The 20,119-nt window shown below is 42.2% G+C and overlaps 1 protein-coding gene across 7 annotated transcripts in view; it reads left to right on the top strand.

The window, feature by feature from the left end:
• cica (capicua transcriptional repressor a) overlaps window positions 1-19,645 on the top strand; it is a 51,830-nt gene extending 32,185 nt beyond the window's left edge. Inside the window, exons 10-22 of one of the 7 annotated variants that reach the window (XM_078175857.1) lie at window positions 2,286-2,418; window positions 2,809-2,891; window positions 4,526-5,027; window positions 5,894-6,036; window positions 8,076-8,236; window positions 9,403-9,646; window positions 10,228-10,534; window positions 11,331-11,512; window positions 12,881-13,023; window positions 14,841-14,992; window positions 16,126-16,260; window positions 16,349-16,474; window positions 18,120-19,645. In XM_078175857.1, the coding sequence (XP_078031983.1) occupies window positions 2,286-2,418; window positions 2,809-2,891; window positions 4,526-5,027; window positions 5,894-6,036; window positions 8,076-8,236; window positions 9,403-9,646; window positions 10,228-10,534; window positions 11,331-11,512; window positions 12,881-13,023; window positions 14,841-14,992; window positions 16,126-16,260; window positions 16,349-16,474; window positions 18,120-18,370 (2,562 nt within the window). In that variant the 3' untranslated portion in view covers window positions 18,371-19,645. Of the gene's footprint in view, window positions 1-2,285; window positions 2,419-2,808; window positions 2,892-4,525; window positions 5,412-5,893; window positions 6,037-8,075; window positions 8,237-9,402; window positions 9,647-10,227; window positions 10,535-11,330; window positions 11,513-12,880; window positions 13,024-14,840; window positions 14,993-16,125; window positions 16,270-16,345; window positions 16,475-18,119 lie in introns of all 7 variants that reach the window. The other 6 variants (XM_033636355.2, XM_078175856.1, XM_033636354.2 and 3 more) reach the window with 6 other exon arrangements.
• The last annotated feature ends 474 nt before the right edge of the window (window positions 19,646-20,119 follow it).

The raw sequence follows: 20,119 nt of genomic DNA, 5'->3' as shown, positions 1-20,119 counted from the left end.
TAAAAGTAATCCTTATGAGCAACAACCTCAGGCTGTAGACTGTTTTGAATACTCTTTTTCTCATTTTTTTCTGCTTCGGGTACAAGTTAACATCAGCTCATGGAGCATTTCTTTATATGGTCATCTGCTCCAGGCACCTAACTGCAAGAGTTTACATTACGTAGCATACAGTGGTAAATGTAGCTGGATGTTAATTTCAGGAAAACATGTGATCTTGGTTGCTGATGTTGAAAATTTGTCCCTGATGTAGGATCATATTGCTGCTGGAACATGTCCGCTTGTGTTTAGAAGTTCTTATTGATGATTTTTCGAGAAAGACATTTCTATATACAGTAATTCCCTAGCTGCTACATGTAGCTTTATGCTAACATCAAGGACACGTGCAATCTTAGTTGCCTATGTTGTAAATTTGTCCCCTGATTATGGGTCATATCCCTTCTGGAGCATGTCCAGTTATGTTTAGAAGCTTTTATTGGTGGATTTTATTTTGAGAAAGTGCCACAACCCCCCTCCCCCCCTTTTAGTCATTCCCAGGCTTAGTAAATGCTAACATCTTGGAAACATGTCATCTTGCAGGTGTTGTTAATATCTCTCTTTTGAATTATATTCGTGCTGGAGCATGTCAGGTTGTGAAGATTTTACTTTAGAAGCTTTTATTGGTGATTTTTCATAGTGGAGAGTGCTGCTATACTCCATTTTATGGGCCTTTTCAATTATCAGTTAAGAGGCGCCGTGCCACGCCAAGTCGCGCCAGAGATGGACCTTCTCCGAAGAGGGTCAAAAAGCCAGCAAGCCGCCCACAAGCGGGAAGCACTGACGTCTCGCCGACTGCAGCCAACCCCCAATGACCCCCCTTCTCTTTTTGAAACAAGCGTGTTGCAAGACTCTCCTCACCTCTGTCTGTGCAGGAGAACAGGGAGAAAGATGTTTCTATAAAGTCTCTGTGTGTTCAGCTCTCAGTGCTTTTGTAGCTTCTAACTGAATCTCTGTGGGTTGAAGTTTAGTGTCTCATCTCTCCTTTTACTTAAGAAATCTGCTTTATTTTACTGTTTCATCTTTACTTTCAGCCGTATGAGTCTTGTTAAGTTACAGCTGAAAACCCAACTTTTCCTTATTTTGCTGCTTCACAATAAAAGTCCCCCGTTATTTTGTTATGTAAAACCTGTATTTGAATAAGCACAACATTGTTAGCAGCTTTTCTTCACTAAAAACAAGTGTGGGTATGGGGCTGTGGGCAAATAGTTTGTTGAGCACAGGGAAACAGAGATCTGTGTGGGTACGTGAGACCCTAAAAAAGAGGGTGGATCGCGGGGAGTTCCATCAATTGGTCCAGCTTTGCCTCAATGATGGCCACTGCCAGGCATATTTTTGGATGACTCAAGGGCAGTTTGACGACGTTCTGTCTATTGTCGGGCCGCTCTCTGGGTATCCAGTAACCGCTACCACCAGTCTCTTATCCATTGTTTACCAACTGTAAACTTGTTGTTGTGACCACCACAGAAGGCCTCCCTCTTGAATTATCTAATTGGACAATGGGAAAAGAGATGACGTGGGGTGCTTTTCCACTTTGAGCTGAAGTTTTTTCAACTCGAGGAGTTAAGAACACTTCGACAAAAATGCCAGGCGCCTAGAGCGCAGAAACACGAGGCGCGTTGCAACACAAAACTGTGAGCAAAAAGCTTCATCCTCATAAAAAACAATAACAAAAAGCCGCCTCCAGCAGCAGGCTCTTACTGCACCTCTGCAAACAGCTCCCCTCCAGAAGAAGGAAAAACACTTGCAGCAAAAATAACGGAGCACTTAAGCCGTGGATCAGCCTGGTGCTTTTAAACGTCATCACTCAAGACAAGCCATCATCAGTCAAAGACATCCCTTCAAGTTGGTAGCCCTGTTGTAATGGAGATGCAAACCCCTGCCGCGCTGGGCTGACAGGCCAAACTAAACCAAGCCAAGCCAAACCAAGCCAGCCCATGACTGTTGAAATAGGGTTATAGTCATTCCACGGCTGCAATGATGGCGAAAAAACCCTGAAAAATGAAAGACCAACGACCAATCAGAGCAAACTGGGCTTTTTCGGGAGAGGCTTAAAGAAACAAACGCTAAATGGAGCGTTTCAGACAGAGAGTGAACACAGGTGTTCCAGCACAGACAGTTTGAGGAAAATAAAATGTTTTTGACCATTAAAACATAGCAGGAACCTAAATTACAAGTATGAACTGAAAATGAGCACAATAGGTCCCCTTTAAACGTTGTAAAACTAAAATTTCTCTTTTCGTCTCTGTCAGGAGGACGGGGCGAGTTTGTTCCACCACCGGTCCCCGCCTCAGTCCCTGTACCAGGGCGGCGTCAGCGAGGACGTGACCAGCGACGAGGAGCGCATGGTCATCTGTGAGGAAGAGGGGGACGATGATGTCATGGGTGAGTTAGATGATGAGTACTGTGGTCAAGTTGTGGTTAGAGAGACAGTTACACAATCACAGAGTCATAGTTTCAGTTCCCACAGCGATCGGTGCATCTTTAAAAAAGACTGTGAACTTCAGCCTTCTTAGTCAGAATGACGATTTCAGCAAAACGCCTAAAAGCTAGAAAAAGATGCTGTGTCATCCAGTGAGTTTCAGCCCTGAACTGCTAATTGCTAGTGTTAGAATATAACAATAGCACATAATTGACTGTTTGATGGTGATACTGGTGGTTTGAAGGCATTGATTGCAAATGAAACTCCTCACAGAGAGCAATTAAAAGAAAGTAAGAACCCTTTGCTGAAATGTGTTAAAGCACTAGTTTCTGATATCCATGTCTCATCCTCAGAGGATTCGTGTCCTGAAGGCTCCATTGACCTCAAGTGTAAAGAGAGAGTGACGGACAGCGATGAGGACGAACCAGACGGACAGGTAGCTGCAGTGATCATCAAATATCTTTACGTATTATCCACAGTGGACTTTACTTTGAGCTAGATTTTACTGGGCAGCCATCTGTCTCCCTTCCTTAATTTTGTACTGGATGCATCAACATAAAGGATGTGTTGACTGATTTTTATAGGTTTATTTATTTGCTACTCAGTACCTGTTTTTGATTTATATATTAGCTGTATTAGTAGTACCCATGAAACCTGTATGTAACCCATGAGGACATGTACCTAAACTCTATGTAGGTGGGGTTGTTACCGGATGGCAATGGTCATGTCAACCAAGTAAGTAGCATGACATCTGCAATTCATTAATAGTCCACGAAAGCAGGTAGCGCTCCAATATTTTCAAAACAAAAAAGAACAGGCTGGAGTGTTAACAGTCTCTGTAGCAATCAATAGAATATTTAAGAAAAGCGGGTTTGCACTTTGAGTCTTTGTGAAGCGAGACTGATGATACTCTCTTGACCAGTCAATGGATTGCAGTGCTTCTCTGTCCACCTTTTAGTGTTGGATCTACGCAAGGTAACTCAACAGAGGGGTAACAAAAAAACAGAACAAAATGGCGCATTTTTTTATTCGTACCATCCACAACTTTTGACAATGGAAATGCAAAAATCATTCCCTCGAGGATTTCACTGGCTTTTTTGGGCATTGTCGCGGCCTTAAATGTACTTAAAAATGTTTTTAGGTGTTTTTTTGCAATAAAATTGCAGGAGCAAGTGAAAATTGCAAAATTAGTTGTGTTTTTTTTGTGTGTATAACTCATTATAAATTGAAGGCAGCAGTAAGAGAAAACTTCATTGTGATTTATATTATACTAATAGTCGAACTCGTCTTGATTGTTCCAGCACATGCAATAGATCTGGATGTGACAGCCTCTGTCATGGTGACTTGTCTTGTCTGTTGTCCACATGTTTCAGTTGTTCTCCAGGTGTGTTTTGTAGTAGAAAAGTGTTTCTCAATTGATATTGTTTGTGTTCCACTACATTATTGCACACAGTGCAAAACAGTTTCCCCCACTTTTATGCAGAACATCAGGGAATTGCCTTGCACAGTCTCAAGGTTATGTTGGTAAATCTGAGATGTTCATGTCGCACATCACTGTATCTACACCATCAGAAACAAGGGACTGAGTTTGGTGAATGGTGACAATTGGTCAAATCTGCAGAAAAGTTATGTTGATTGGACAACATTGCAAGTTCTTGTTGAAGTCACAGAGATTGGTTGAATTTGTATTGATTAATGCGATCGCAACATTGCAGCATCCTGGAGGGACTGAAAAATAACTGTTCTAATGTGTAATGTACTGAACTGAAAAAAAAAAACGAATCACACTGGTGGAAAAAGGCTATAGTCTCTGCATCAAGGAATGGAGTATAGGGTACGTGATTTAGTAAAAAGCTGCACAGCAAAAAATATTTTATTAGAAACTGAATCTGGGTCTTCATCAGCAGATAAGTTAGGTACTGGTACATGTGGTATCCCTGACCCATCAAGCATTAAAAACCAACAGATTTTTCCAGAGTTACTGTAAGCTGAGAAACTTTCTGTGTTTATGACGAGAAGAAGAACTTAACAGCTTTGATGTCTCCTTCTCTCCATCTCTCTTCCCTCCAGCATGGCTTCCAGCCAGTGGCTCGCTCCTCTCTCCCTTCTTCCTCTCCTTCCATCCCTCACTCTGACTCCACCTCAGCTAAAGGCAACGGAGGAGGAGGAGGAGGTGGTGGTGGTGAAGAGGGGTCTGAGAGGAAGAGAAAGAGAGGCACAGATGGAGGAGAGGAGGGGAGCGAGGGAAGATCCAAGAGAGAAGAAACAGCAGCAGGTGGAGGAGAAGGGAGTGGAGGAGGTGTTGTCTCCTCTCTGTCCATCGCAGGCTCAACATCCATCACCCAGCCTTCCCTCACATTGGCCCAGCAGGGTTTGACCCAGGTCCTCAGCGCCGTCCGCATGGCTCCCACTATGGTGACCAATGTGGTGCGACCCATCGCCAGCACACCCATCCCCATCGCCAGCAAGCCGGTCGAAGGAGCCGTCACCCTCAGCTCCCTGCCTCAGGACAAGAAAGCCACTATCCTGATTGGAGGAGGCGGACCTCAGCAGCTGCCAATCGCCGCAGGGGGTGGGTACCTGTCCTCATCCTCCTCCCCCGGTCCAGTCAGTGTCACTCCAGTGGGCGGCAGCGGCCTGGTCACTAGCCTAGTTCTGGGAGGGTCCTTTCCTGCCGCCCAACCAGTGCAGCTCCTCACCCCGCCGCCGCATGCACAAACCCCCCTACCTGTCCTCCAGCCCCAGCTCCACCCCACTGCTGCCACCTCCAATCTTACACCTCCCGCCGGCCCCAAGCAGCTAGCACAGGTCCAGTACATCCTGCCCACCGAGAGCCCCTCCTCCCCTCAGCTCACCCACCAGCAAATTGTCTCCCTGCCCGCCAATGCCGCCCTGGCCAATGGCATGCACTCAGGGGCAGGAATCAGAGTTTCATCAGTCAGCCCCGGGACCAGAGGTGAGACAGAGAGCAATGATTGGCCGACAAACAAAAACAAATCAGAGTTATACCTCCTAGTGTTGGTCCACTGAAAACAAAAAAAAAGTCTTTCTTACATTTCTCTTTTTGCTATAGTTCCCTTATTTCGTATTAATCATCTCCACAGGAAGCTCTGAAAATAGATTTGATTGGCTTACATAAAGGAGAGATAAATGATTGACAGGAGAAACACTGTTGACATGAGTATGAGCGCCCGACGCCCACCCATGCCTTAATCACTCTCTATTCATAAGAGTCTGAAGCAACAGAACATTGTTCCACCTTGTTATCAGAGAGGAAATTCACTATTATCAGTAGCTGAAATGTCCTCTCTGTCCCAGAGTGTCTCCACCCACCCGTCGCTCCTGTGCTGTCCTCACCTCCACTCTTTTGGCTCGATTCATCTGTTTCTCACGCTGAGTGTTTTAATTTTCTCTCTCTCTCTCCTTCTCACTCATTAGTCCAAACCCAGTCACCGGTCTTGCAGAGCAAGATGTTGGTTCCCATGGCAACAGTGAGAACAGGGTCTACTCCTCCTCATCCTTCCATTTCCCTGGTCGCTCCACCTCTTCCTGTGCAGAACGGCCCCGCGTCAGGAAACAAGGTAACAACGTTAACAACGGTAAATAAAACAAGTGTCAACAGCGTCAAAGACAAATAGACGCCACCCTGTCTGCTCACAAGTGACAAGTGGTTAAATCCACAACATCAACAGCAGTATTAAAACTAGACGAGACAACACATGACACATGATGCAACACATGTTCCAGATGGGAACAAAGTGGATTACAGCCGGTCACTTTGCTTTCTGCTCATGTTTTTCTGCTCTGTGCTGCAGTCTTTATCCATTTTTGATTGTTCTGATTTCAACTAAAACATTTTTAAAGAATACTCTCTGAGTCCAGAAAAGTACCTTCACACACTTTGATGAAAACTGCTGTGCAGTGCCGAAAGTTAAGTGATGAGGCAGAAAATAAATTCATTGTAGAGTAATCATTTAAGTCATTTATTAAGGAAAATACAAAATATTTGCATTCCAGCTTTTCAAATATGATGATTTGTTGCTTCTCTCTTTTTGATATAATCCTAAATCAAATATTTTTGGGTTTTGAACTATTAGTCAGATTAAAAAAAAAACAATTTAATAAAGATCTCTTGAGCTTGAGGAACTTTTTCAGTTCAATTGGTTTTTCTAGTTTGACTGTTTTTCCCTCATTAACTTAAAGTTGCTGTATGTGACATTCAGTGCATTAATCAGTCCCTCCAGGATTTTGCAGCTTTTCTGTTGTGGCCTAAAATGCTTGATTTCAGAGCAGCTGTAAAAATATTGCAATGCATGTTGGGATGTTTTAAATGTTTTTTTGCAACAAAATTGCAGGAGTAAGTGAAATTTGCAAAAATAGTGTAATTTAGTTAAAATTCAAGAGAACTTATTTCAATGACAATAAACTACAGTGGCACTGTTTTAAGTGATTTATACTACACTACCACGAACTTTGATTCTTTCAATACGTGCAATAGATTTGGATGTAACAGCCTCTGTCATGGTGATTTATCTCATCTGTTGTCCTCGTGTTTCAGTCATTTGGGTGTGTTTTGCAGCAAAATGTGTTTGTCAGTCAGTGTTGTTTGTGTTCCACCACAACCCTGCATGTGGTGCAAATCCCTCAACTCCTACTTGCGTGCGCAACACCAAGGCGTAGCCTTGCGCGTTCTTTAGTGTAATTTTTTGTTGGTCAGTGTAAGACATTTGTGTCACATATGTCTGTATCTTCACAACCAGAAACAAGAAAGTAAGTGTGGGAACGTTGTGCAGGGGATTGCAAACTTATGGGAAAAATGGTGAAATTTGTGAAAAAATTTTGGGGATTGAACAAAATTGCACTATCACGCAGAATTACCAGGAATTGCCTGAATTTGTGTTAATTGCAATTGCAACATCCTGGAGGGGCTGATTAATAAAGCAGCAAAACACTATTTGCTATGTAAAGCTATAGATGAGTAATGGCATCTTGTGCAGAAGATGAAGTCACTTTCCCTCTGCATGTGTTGTTATCTGAGCTTCTCTGTTCTTTGTTTTAGCAGACAGTTCAGCCATGCCTGCGTGTTAGTGTGTGTTAGTCTGTATGTGTGTATGCCACTGGCTAGCTAGTCTGTCCCGACAGACAGTGATGGCAGAACAGCATAATTGTGGAAATGTAGCGCTCACTTTTGGTGCACCCTCAGGTTAACACTGTTGACTGTCAGCACTTTTTGCTAGCCGCAGGCTCAGCGATTTTCATGTTGAGAGCTGAGTGCAGGCAGTCCCAGCTCAGACTCTGAGTCATAGATTTGCTGTTGCATTCAGCTCCTTAATGATTATTCAATTAACCAAACCAGTGAAATGAAATGAGATTGCAATTGAAAGTAATTGTAACTGTAGCCCTGCTGCTGTGCAGCATTTCATTCAGAAGGTGCCACTTACTTTAACAAAGAGCAAGAATTGTTCAGAGGACTATAAAACCACATCTGACGTTTATAAGTTTGTCTCACTGGATAACAAATAAAAGATTAAATATCAGATGTGCGTTCACTGAAAAGAGTTTATGTTTAGATTAGTTGATGAGAAAATCCTTTTGTTTATGTTTTCCTCTCCTCCCAAAGATCATCCAGATCGCTCCCATGCCTGTGGTCCAGACCAACGTTCACCCTGGCGGCGCAGCAGCAGTGCATGCTGGGAGCCCCTTTCCTGTTTCCGTGGCAACAGTGATGGCTCCCGGTGCCGCGCCCCCACAGACGGTTCTTCTGACCTCTCCACCCACCAGGTCACTAACTCTTGAAAGACAGCAACATATACCCGCTTTTATCTTCCTCAGTTACTGCTTCAACTTGTCAGATATAAAGATACTGTCAGATTTCAATTTTAGACGGGTCATAAAGTTAATTATACTTTTTGTGCAGTAAATGGGGCGATGTGAACTATGGTACTAGCTGTAAAAACTGTAAAGTTTAGACGTTGGTAAAAGAAAATATAGCTACATTTGGCTGCAAAGTTAAAAGTGAAATTTAGGGGGCGTCGGTGGCTTAGTGGTAGAGCAGGCGCCCCATGTACAAGGCTGTTGCTGCAGCGGCCTGGGTTCGACTCCAGCCTGTGGCCCTTTGCTGCATGTCTCTCCCTCTCTCTCTCCCCCTTTACTATCCTGTCAATTAAAGGCAAAAAATGCCCTAAAAAATATCTTTTAAAAAAAGTGAAATTTAGGTGGTTTTCATTCAAGCTGAAATTATACATTGGCAGAAAATTAATCAGCAGCGGTTTCTATAATTGTTTAAGTTGTTTTTAAACAAAAATGTCCAAAATGTAATGGTTCCATCTTTGCTGTATTTGCTTTGTTTGTTTGTTTGTTTTCTGTGACAATAAATTGAATATTTTTAGGTTTGGATTGTTGGTTGAACAAAACAGGCAACCTGAAGCCAGCTAGTGCTTTGGAAAATTGTGATAGATATATTACTTTATTTTTTGATACTTTTCAGGGACATAATTGGCAGAATGATCAATCATAAAGAATAACTGGTAGTCAAGCATAAAAAATGGACTAAATTAAAATAAAAATATATAGAAAATGTCTTTTGTATAAGTGTTAGTCAATTTGGTCAAATTTGTCAACATAAGCATTGGGAGGGGCTGGAGCATATGTTTATTGAGACTGGGATGTGTACATGTCTCTGAGTCAACTGCCTGTTTGTTTGTAATACTTATTCTGAGCTGCTTAAATCTTGCCCCCAACAAACACCTTCCATATAATATAAAAAATACTCAAACTAATAATTAAACTAAGAACATCTAAACTAAAATTAAACATTGTTAAACATTAAAACGCAATTGAAATGATTAAACTCACTCTGGAAACCAACTGAAACTAAACTACACTGAAAACAAAAATGAAAAACTGATGAAAAATTTAAAACTATAATAACTCTTTTCCCCTGTCAGGATCACCTATGTTCAGTCCGGCCCAGGTGTTACCACAGCAACACCCCAACAGGCCACGCCTGCTCCAGGCCCTGCATATCTCCCATCATCCCTGGCAACCCTGGGCTTCACCGCCATTGCCCCAGCCGGGCAAACCCTGGTTCAGCCGATCGTCGGTCAACCGCCACTGTTGGCTCCAGCTCCGCCCCTGAGCTGTCAGTCACAGACGCCTCCAGGTCAGGCATCGGGAGCCGCTGGTCGTCAGGTAAAGAGGAACAGTGAACTGTACAGTATTAATACTGCAGTGTAAAGGTGTGTGGTCATTAAGAGAATTAGTTTGGAAAACACAGCTGGGTTGACTTACAGCGCAAATATTAGTTGACTTTTTGTAACAAAAGTGAACCAATATTTTCTCTGGGTGTGAAAAATAAACTAAATTTCACTCATACTTTTCGCACTGCTTCTCACACCTTCTCATCACATGTTCACTATTTTCAACAGCTGTTTCACCTCCTATCCTTCTTCTTCTTCTTCTTCTTGCTATTACAACCAAACATAGATGACACCCTGTGGTGGAATGTAACTAAGTAAATTTACTCAAGTATTGTACTTAAGTGGATCATGCTGCATTATAAGTACTTTTATTTTAAATAAAGTTTTGAATGCATGACTTTAACTTGTGACAGAGTATTTTACTCTTCTCTTTACTGTTGTTCTTTTGCTAAATGTCTGATAACTTTTTCCGCCACTGGTCAAACTAAGAAAGCCAGATCAGGTTTTCGACTGAAAATAACACACAAAGTCTCTTCTTTACTGACGTGTCTGCATTGTTATCTCCTCTATCAGGTACTAACTGCCATCTACCCTGCACCAACTGTTGCTCTGCCCACTGGCGTGGTCTCTGTTGCAACCATGCCACCCGCAGTGGCCGCCCCGGCCCAGGATGTGATGAGCCCTTCCTCTCCGTTGGCGACAGGGGTGCAGCGTTCAGCGGGGATGACCCCCCAGCCTAATGTGGTAGAGGAGGTGGAGCTGAAGGTGGAGGTGAAGAGGGAAAGCTTTCCAGATGGTCCGACTGAGGACGGAGGACAGGGGTTGTCGAGCTCTGCCTCCAGCTCCTTCTTGGCCACCTGTCCGATTAATGTCACAGCAGGTAACGCTCTACTGGTTTTGTCTGGTTTGGTTTTAAATTTTAGGTGTTGCTGTCAAGTTTATCTTCGTTATCATTTAGTCTAGTGTGAAGCCTTAAAATGCCTTTTTGTCTCAACATCTAAAATCAAATAATAACATCAACATGAACCCTACGGTCAGACTTTCTTGAATATGACTGGTCTTCACTTTGAATTGTTAGATTGAAAACTTGGTGTTGCCCAATTATCAGATATTTTCTAACTTTTCTCTTTCTATCTAATTCATAAAAATAGGCCATGTTGTTGTATAATTAGTCTGTTTTTCAGTGAATGTTTCCATATTAAAATCTTGTAGTGAAACTGATCCTGCAGGATTAAGATTGATGCTGAGTGAGATGAGTGCAAACATTTAATCATGGGAATAATGACACTTGTTACAAAAGAATTTTTAGCACATTTATTTCCAAACAGTTGCATAAGGAGAGAGACAAGCAGAAAACAGCTGTCTGTCTAACTAGCAAAAATAATGATTTTAATCCTGTAAGTTAGACAGTGTGTGGGAGTTTTTCTACGATTAATGACACCTGTGAAAGGCACACCTGGTGAGGTGTGAGAGGGAGCAGAACACTTTTCCGAACACTAATTAAGAAAGCACACAGCCAAATTATTGAACAAGTTGTGTCTTGCTAGAAGTCGGGTTTTGGTGATTTTTTTGAAGTCACCACAGTTGCAGTGTGACTCTTTTAAACAAATGAGATAAAAGAGGTTTAGATACAGTGTTGTAACATGAAAGTTCGAAATGATCTTAATCTGTTGCAGTCAAAAAAGAGGAGGACATCAGTGTGTACATCAAGGAAGAGAACCTCAGAGATGGACACAGCAGAGAGAGACGTAGCGACATGGACAGAGAGCAGGACAGAGGAATGAAGGAGACCAGTGACAAAAAAGGAGGCAGAGAGACAGACAGAGAGGACCACAGCATGGGTGACAGCAGCAAAGAGGTGAGAAGATATATCGATATCAGCTCCATTCATTCAGTCGTTTGTTGCATCAGATCACACATTTCCTAAAGCTTCAGTTAAAGATCTTCACAGGCCTATTCATGTAGTTTTAGGTTCGACTTTTTTTCATCCTCTTCTCTAAAAACTTTTCTGGGAAAGTCAGAGAATATCTGAAAGTTTTACCGGAGTACACCACAATGCATTTTATTACTGACATCAGCAGTTTTTCCTCTACAGAAAAGTAGACTGTTCAGTCCTTTAGAACTTTTCTGAGCTGGAAACAATATTAAAGGTGACAAAACAAACACCTCTCCACATCCTAAAAAAACGAAAGTATCTTGTAGGAAAAAATGTCGAAATAATTGAATCAAAAAATCCATGCGAGAAACTTTGGGCCCTATCTTACACCAGCGCAAAGCAGCACACAGCACAGTGCCGCAGCTGTCATTGCTAATTTCAGACTGACACAGTTATCATTTCCACGGCTACATTGTGTAAGTAGCAGATGCACTTGCAGCCATCTGTGCACCCATGGGCGTGTATGTCTTAAAATGAGGTGTTGTCAGGCTCATTGTTGGCATGTTGTTATTTCAAGGCAGCAGAAAGCAAGTGCACCATTAACCAAGAAAAACCTGGTAAGAATGGCACAGTGTCGTTCTGCTATTTAAAGGACACATTATTCAGATGGTAAAATGATCCTACATAGGCGGTACACAACTCATGTACACTTAGCTTCGAACACACAGAGACTTGCAGATGGGTTGCAGGTGGGTGAAATAATACATCATTAATGAGTAAAATATGAATCACATTTTAGAAAATGTGAACATAGGAGAGCACAGCCGCAGAGCTGCTGTCTGGCTCCACATTAAGAGAGACGCTATGAACATTTTCGCACAAGGAGCACTGTAACTTCACTGATTATTTCAGATGTTAAAAGTTCAGTTCTGTTTCCTCTGTCACTTAAATGTCCCATGATATTTGCTGCAGTGAGATTACTGCCCTTACTGCATTATTGTCAGCAGAAAACCGCTCGCTTTTCCAATTTGCCATATAAATAGCAGTGCGCCAGGTGCAGGTGGCTTTTAAAGGGAGTGGGTGATGACACTCTAATTGGTTTAATTCATGTTAAGCCCAAAACACACCTATGTGTAATTAAGGGACTAAATGTAACCCCCTTGCCTCTTAGTTTGCACCCGGATCATGTGTCGCACAATAAGCAAAAGTTGAACAAACCTTAAATACTACTAAATAGACCACTTGAATAGGGCCGTTTGACTCTGACATTGACTGCAGAAACATTAAAGAAAGTTGTGCGACCCCTGTTTCACCACTCTCTATCTTTGATCTCTCGCGCTCTCTTCCCAGGCCGGACCTCGCACCCCTCCTCCTCCATCCTCAGGTTTGGACCCCCCTCCCCCTCCTCCTGCAGAAAGAGAGCCCCCCACTTCCTCAAAGAAGGCCAAGTTCAGACCCCCACCGCTCAAAAAGACCCCTGATTCTCTTGAAAAGTAAGTGGGACAGTATTGGCACTAGAGGGGCATGAATCATTAGCTGAGGGAAACTTCACATTAGTTCTTCCATCTTGTATTTTTAGTTCCTCTCAAGCTGTTGATTGAATGCCTAAAATCTCTCTTGATCAAAATTACATATTAAGAAGTTTTTTTCTATGAAAACAATCCCCTCATGCTTTAAAATGGCTTAGATGCAACTCTACAACTTTTGCGCCATGTGCTCTGCGCAGATGGATGAATATGCAAATAAGCCTCACTCCTCAGGCTGCTCACCTTTGACTCTGCTCAACAAACACACAAGCTCGTAAATGCTATTAGATTACATGAGCCCGAGGGGGCTTTCACATCACTGAGTACATGTGACTCCAAAGTCCTGTTCATTTGGTTAAGTGTGAACAATCTGCACGAGTGCACTTGAAAAGGTCGTCATGAGTTCATGTGTACTCAGGTACAGTACGCATCAGGTGTAAACACCAACTGGGCCAAAACATCATTTTGGACTGCTGTTAATTTAACACGACTACAAGGAGTTTTTAACAAGTTATGAAATTTAATACTGATGCCTCAGCTGGGGCAGTTGGAGCTCCAGTGGCAAGCAGAGAGTTCTGTGTCTCCTCCAGGAGCAGAGCTTCACCTCACTGCTCTGACGAGGTGCAGCAGTCCCAGGGGCACCAGTGTCTGTCTGTAGCACCTTTTTCTACATTGTAGCACAACAAAAAAATGGCATGTAGATGGTGACACAAGTGTACTCGGGTACTAGGGAACAATATTATGAATGTGAAAGCTCAGTGGCAGGGTACAAAATCAGTCGTACCTATTAGGAAAATGCCATTCAGCTCGACTAATATCAAACAGTTGTTACCAATCGCCCTGCGATGGTCTGGTGACCTGTCCAGGGTGTACCCCGCCTCTTGCCCAGTGTCAGCTGGGATAGGCTCCAGCCCTCCCGCAACCCCCAACAGGATAAGTGGTTACGGAAAATGAATGAATGAAGGAATGTTCCCAATCGCCAGCTCTGATAAGCTCAAGTGAAAATGAAACTTAACTTACAAAATACCGAAAGTAAGCATGGCTCTCCTCATTTTCGTTATGCTTATGATATGGAAAGCTTAACCCAGCAAGTTGACATGATTAGTTCCTCAGGTTTTGTTGGTCATAATGTCTTGTAGCAAATAAAAACACCATAAAGACATGTTAAGGCTAAAAACTTGATTTTCACTGGAGGGGATCTTTATTCAAACACATCTGAATGGAAGACAAGATGAGCCGTTCCTGCTGATCAGACTTAAGTTATGGCTTTGGTAGAATCAGTGCCAAAGCAAAATAAAACAAGTCTGTCTGGTCCTTCTGGCTCTCTGGTGGCTCTAAGACAATGTTCCTTCTATTTTAACAGTTTACGTGTCCTCAAGCTGAGAGAGCTCATGTAACAGTAGCTTATCTTCTGTAATTATAGCGTGAAGCAGCTTGAAGATGAGATCCAGCGCCCTGGACAGGACTCCAATTGTCGACTTCATTTAACACTGATTTTCACACATTGTGGCATCAAGTTCTGTTTTTAGTTTGTGACCAAAATCTCCAACTTCATAAAATGATGGTGGAAACTCTTTGTTTACCGAATGTGAGTGGGCAGAGTGCTCACCATTTCTATTCTTTATTTAGACAGTAGGAGAGTGGTGGGGGAAGCCACAGAGAAGAGAAAGCCCTAGCAGAACTCAGCCCTAAGGCATGAGAAATGTGCATCCGTCCCTTGATATTCTAACCACCTGCATTACTGGACTGAGGAGTGACACGACCACTGTGTTCTCTGTGTGCAGAGTCTTGTCGGAGACGTACTTTGAGGAGCGCTTCGCTGAGCTTCCAGAGTTTAACCCAGAGGAGGTCCTCCCTTCGCCCACTCTGCAGAGTCTGGCCACCTCGCCAAGAGCCATCCTGGGGAGCTACCGCAGGAAGAGACGCAACTCCACTGGTGAGATGCAGAGAGAGAGAGATACTGTCTTTGAAGCAAATAAGTAACTTTGAGCTGGGGTAGGCAGAAATCTGGAAAAGGCAAAGCAAAACACTCTCCTCCTGCAGCTCTCCTCTCTCTGCCTTTCCCTCCAGACGACCACGGGAATATGCGCATGCTTTATACAGTAAACATGTGTTTTCCATACATTTATTTATGCTGCATTTACATAGAATCAGAGAGACAGTAGACAGCAAACAAGATATCATTTTAGTGCATGAGAGCAGGACGGTAAAATTAGATGAGGCTGGCAGAGCATACTAATAACGGTACTACAGTCCAAAATTAAAATATTTGAACTTTTTGCTGTCCTCTGTAACAGAATTTACGACCGAATGTTGCTTAGCTCCTTCACACAAGGTGAAAACACGGGCAATCTGGACAGTTACTGGACAATACTAGAAAAATTACATAAAATAATAAGTTTAAAAAAAAGCTATCGTAGCTCTTGCTATCGTTAGCTACAAAAATGTCACCTTGAAACTGCAGCTGTGAGCCTTTAGCTCAAGTTAGCAGAACCCTTTCCCTTTCATTTGTTTATTGTCAGACTCTCTTTCAGACTCTTGTTTTTGATATGGTCGTCTTCCTTTTTTGATTGCTTTGCAGTATAGGCAGTTGTTTCCAATGCTGGAGTAGCAATTTTCTCTGCAGGATTCTCCACCATTGAATCAAGCTTTCACCGAAGTGACTTGCATGCTCATCTGCATTTATAGAACAGCCAATAGGAATGTCCTGTCTCTGAATGACCTGTGACTTGCCAGACTCTCCCACCATGGACTATATTTTCTAAAGCCTAAAAACACAGCCAAGAAGTCCAGTTTTCTCTTGAATACACTTGAGTACACTTGTATTACAATATGCTCAAACTTTATTATGGGATTTTTGCCAAATGAAGCCAAAATCAAACTGCCTACTCCAGTTTTTAGTACCCTACCCTATTCCGATTCCTCTTTCTTTTCTCTTTCTTCTCCATCCTCATAACCCCATCCTCCACTCCTCTACCCTGTTCTCTCTTCCTGCATGCCCTTCTTGCTCTCCATGTTCCCCCTTTTCCTCCATACTCACCTTCCGTATCCTTCATGTCATGTGTCCAGAGCTGGAGGTGACAGCAGAAGACCCCAGCTCCCCGAGGAGAAAGACCCGCCGTCTCTCCAGCTGCAGCTCGGAACCCAACACCCCCAAGAGCGCCGCCAAGTGTGAGGGAGAAATCTTCACCTTCGACAGAGCAGGTACTACAGGTACATCAGGTGCAGCAGCTGGAAGAATCGCACCAAAAGGTGTATTGAAAGTGACACAGTGTTAACCTCATTCAAGCAGGTATGGAAGGAGAGGATCTTCTTGGAGATTTGGACCGGGTCCCCTACTCGTCTCTGCGTAGAACTCTGGATCAGCGCCGCGCCCTGGTCATGCAGCTGTTTCAGGAACATGGATTCTTCCCCTCAGGTAAACCACCAGAAGATAGCACACAATGTAGTTTTTAGATCAGAAGGCATGTACCATCTTAATTTGGAGATTAGATCTACTGTCAGGGTGTCTGCTGGGAAATGTCATACTATCTGGCAGCCTCTTTTTAGCCTTTATTGAGGATATGGAAGTGGACAGCATAACAATGTGAATCATTTTTCTGTCATTTCAAGTTATTTTTGTTATTTATTGTTATTTATTTTCCCGTTATGTAAAAAGACCTTAATCTTTTGAAACAAACTCTCTCTAACTGAGAACTTTGCAGATTGAAATCAGAGCACAGTATCACACAAATATGAGTGAAAAAATTACAGATTTGTGTGAGTTGTCAGAGTGACATTATCTATTCTCTTTTTTCCCTCAGTTTACTTTGTCATTAAACTGAGGAACAACTGAATCAATCATCATTATGTCTATGTTATAAAGGCCTATTTCTGACAATATGAAAAATAAAAAAAAGATTGTCTAAGTCATTATAATAAGACAGAGTTGGTATCTCAAAATAATGAGAAACAATAGGAACTTGTCATCTTGAGATACAAACTCATTATTTTGAGATGCTGTTATAATATTGCCAAAGTGTCTCATTATTTTTTAAGAAACTAAGTCATTATGTTGAGATGTTGGCTCATTACTTTGAAAAAGCTTATTATTATTTTTGAGAGTGAATCATTATTTTGAGATGCAAAGTCCTTATTTTGAGAGAACATTTTTTTATTGTTTTGAGTTAAGTCATTATTCCAAGATACTAAGTCTTTATTTTGGAAAAGCTTGTTCTTATTTTGAAATACTAAGGAATTAATTCAAGAAAGTTACTCATTATTTTTAGATAGTTTGTAATTATTTTGAGATAAGTCCTTATTTTAAGAAAACGCTCATTATTTTTGAGATGCCAACTCATTTTTGAAATATTCACTCACTATTTTTAAGAAAATTTCTCATTGTTTTGAGATACTAAGTCCTTATATTGAGAGAAAGTTTCTTATTATTTTTGAAATACTGAGCCATTATTTTGAAAAAGCTTATTATTATTTTGAGATACTAAGTCACTATTTTGAGATGTCATTTTTTTTAAGATACTAAGTCCTTATTTTGAAAAAGCTTCTTATTGTTTTTGAAATACAAAGTAATTAGTTAGAGATAAGTCATTATTTAGATAGCAAATTTTTTTTATTGTTTTGAAACACTGAGTCATTATTTTGAGAAAGCTTATTATTATTTTGAAAAACTAAGGGATTAATTCAAGAAAGCAACTCATTATTTTTTTGAGAAACTTTCTCATTTTTTAAGATACTTTGTAATTATTTCAAGATGAGTCCTTAATGTAAGAAAAAGTTCCTCATTATTTTGAGATACTAACTCATTTTTAAAATACTAACCCACTATTTTTAAGAAAAATTCTCGTTGTTTTGACATACCAAGTCATTATCTTGAGAAAGTCTCTCATTATAATGATTCACAGTGGGGTGTTTTGTTTTTTTTTTAACATCATTTAGGTGGAAATAATAAAGACAAAACCTACACATGCAATCAGTAGCAGTTGCAGCCTTAATTAGTTTATAACTGCTCTGTTTCCTTTATCCCTGTTTTCACTCCTCCCTCCTGTTTGTGTCATCCTCTTCAGCTCAGGCAACTGCTGCCTTCCAGGCACGCTACTCGGACACCTTCCCCACCAAGGTGTGTCTGCAGCTGAAGATCCGCGAGGTCCGCCAGAAGATCATGCAGACAGCCACACCCGGAACCCTTGAGCCTGAAGCCAGCCCCGCTCCGTCACACAGCTCCTCTTTCAATCAATCAGCCCGGGAGGACGGAGGGGCGGAGCATCAAGGAGACAAAGGCCGGAGCCCTGAGGAGCCGAAAAGCGAAGGATCATAAGCTGGAGAGGATGACAAAGAGGAAAAATCAAGGAAAAGAAGAGAGAGAGGAGTGTGTCATCCCCGCAGAATGTTCTTTTATGTGTTGAACCAGTACTATGATGGGCTCCAGCAGGATCCGTTCTACTGGCACTAATTTCCACCAGACCTGGGCAGAAATACATTTGAATATAGTCAAACTACTCAAGGTGCGCTTGATTCATCTAATCAGACTTAATAAAAAAAAAAACCTCAAGAGTGGATGCATCCATGCAAGTCCTGATGAGTCAAGTGTGTCTTGGAGTATTGTTTTCCCTTTTCATTTCCAAGTATTCAGAATATTTTCAGTTAACACTTCGCCCAGGTCTGCTCTCAGCACATTTGTACAGTAGTTTGTAGGTTGACACACAAACTCTGTGGTACACACTCTCTATCTCTCTGGCGCACACACACACAAACCCTGGTGCATATGTAATCTCCAGCATGCACATGATCCCACATAAACACACATACGCGCGCGCGCACACACACACACACACACACACACACACACCCTTACCAAATCAGACTGTTACTCTTGGTTGGCAGTCCCCTGGAGCAGCCACCAAGGACCATGACACACAAAGGCACTTTGTCACTTATTGTGCAGATGCAGTTTGCTGTTGCCAGCCAGCCAGCCAGCCAGCCAGCCCTCAGATGCCATTGACTTGACCTCCTTCTCGCCCTTCCACTCCTCAGCACAGTGGTTGGGACACAAACACAACCCCAACGACCTCCACTGATATTCCACAGCCCCTTGATGCTGCAAGACAGACAGCACACACACACACACACATATACAGTACACGCACACACACACACACACACACACACACACACACACACACACACACACATACGCAGTGCATGGACATGTCTGTGCAGTGTGAGCACTCGTACACAAACATAGTCAACCCTGGTCTGACCAAGCCATTGGCCTGCACAGTTTTTAGTGATTGTTGTGAGAAGAGAAACTGAAAGCATGACATCTATTTGCTCCTGGAAAACAAAAAGAAGGCAGGAGTTGGGATGTAGTGTGACCAATCTTTGCACCTTCAGTTATTGCCATTATGAAAGACTGAGTCCTCATTGGCGGGAGCTGATTATATATGTCTGTATGTCTGTTGGGGTCCCCGCCCCAAAGCCTGTGTGAACAGGCACCGTAAAGAGATTATGTAAAGAGACTATTGGTTGTGAGGCTTTGAAGAATCAACGTTAAGTTCGACACTGACCGGCTCCTGACAGAGCACAGAGAAAAGGCAGAAGAAGAACCTGGACGATGATCATTGGATGGAAGATTCATATTCCAACTATAGGAAGACAGATAATAATAATGAATAAGGACAACAACAACATGACAAGCTTACCAACAGAGTGAAAAAGTAGAATTTTAACCAAACTTCTCTGAATCTCCCCGTGGATATAATGTTGCTTTCTCTCGTTATCGTTGCCGTGGAAATAACCAGTTTTACCGTGGCCTGTTTTTCTCTTGTGGCTCTATTGTGTTTCTTCTCCAGCATAAAAAAAAAATCGCAACAAAAAAAACAAAAAACTCTGGACAAAGAAGGGGACAAAATCAGTCTGTGCCCCCCCACTTTTAATTGTACCTGGGGCGGATCTCTCCCGCACCCCGTCACCCCCCTTCCCTCCTCTTCGTTTTCTCACCAGACACAGAAGTGGGGGAGCAGGGGCGTTTGTCGTTTTGTAAAAACGTTGAAATCAGGTGTTTGCA

This window comes from Epinephelus lanceolatus, chromosome 16, assembly GCF_041903045.1.
Source record: "Epinephelus lanceolatus isolate andai-2023 chromosome 16, ASM4190304v1, whole genome shotgun sequence".
Classification (NCBI taxonomy): domain Eukaryota; kingdom Metazoa; phylum Chordata; class Actinopteri; order Perciformes; family Serranidae; genus Epinephelus; species Epinephelus lanceolatus.
This window is presented reverse-complemented; position numbering and strand designations above follow the sequence as displayed.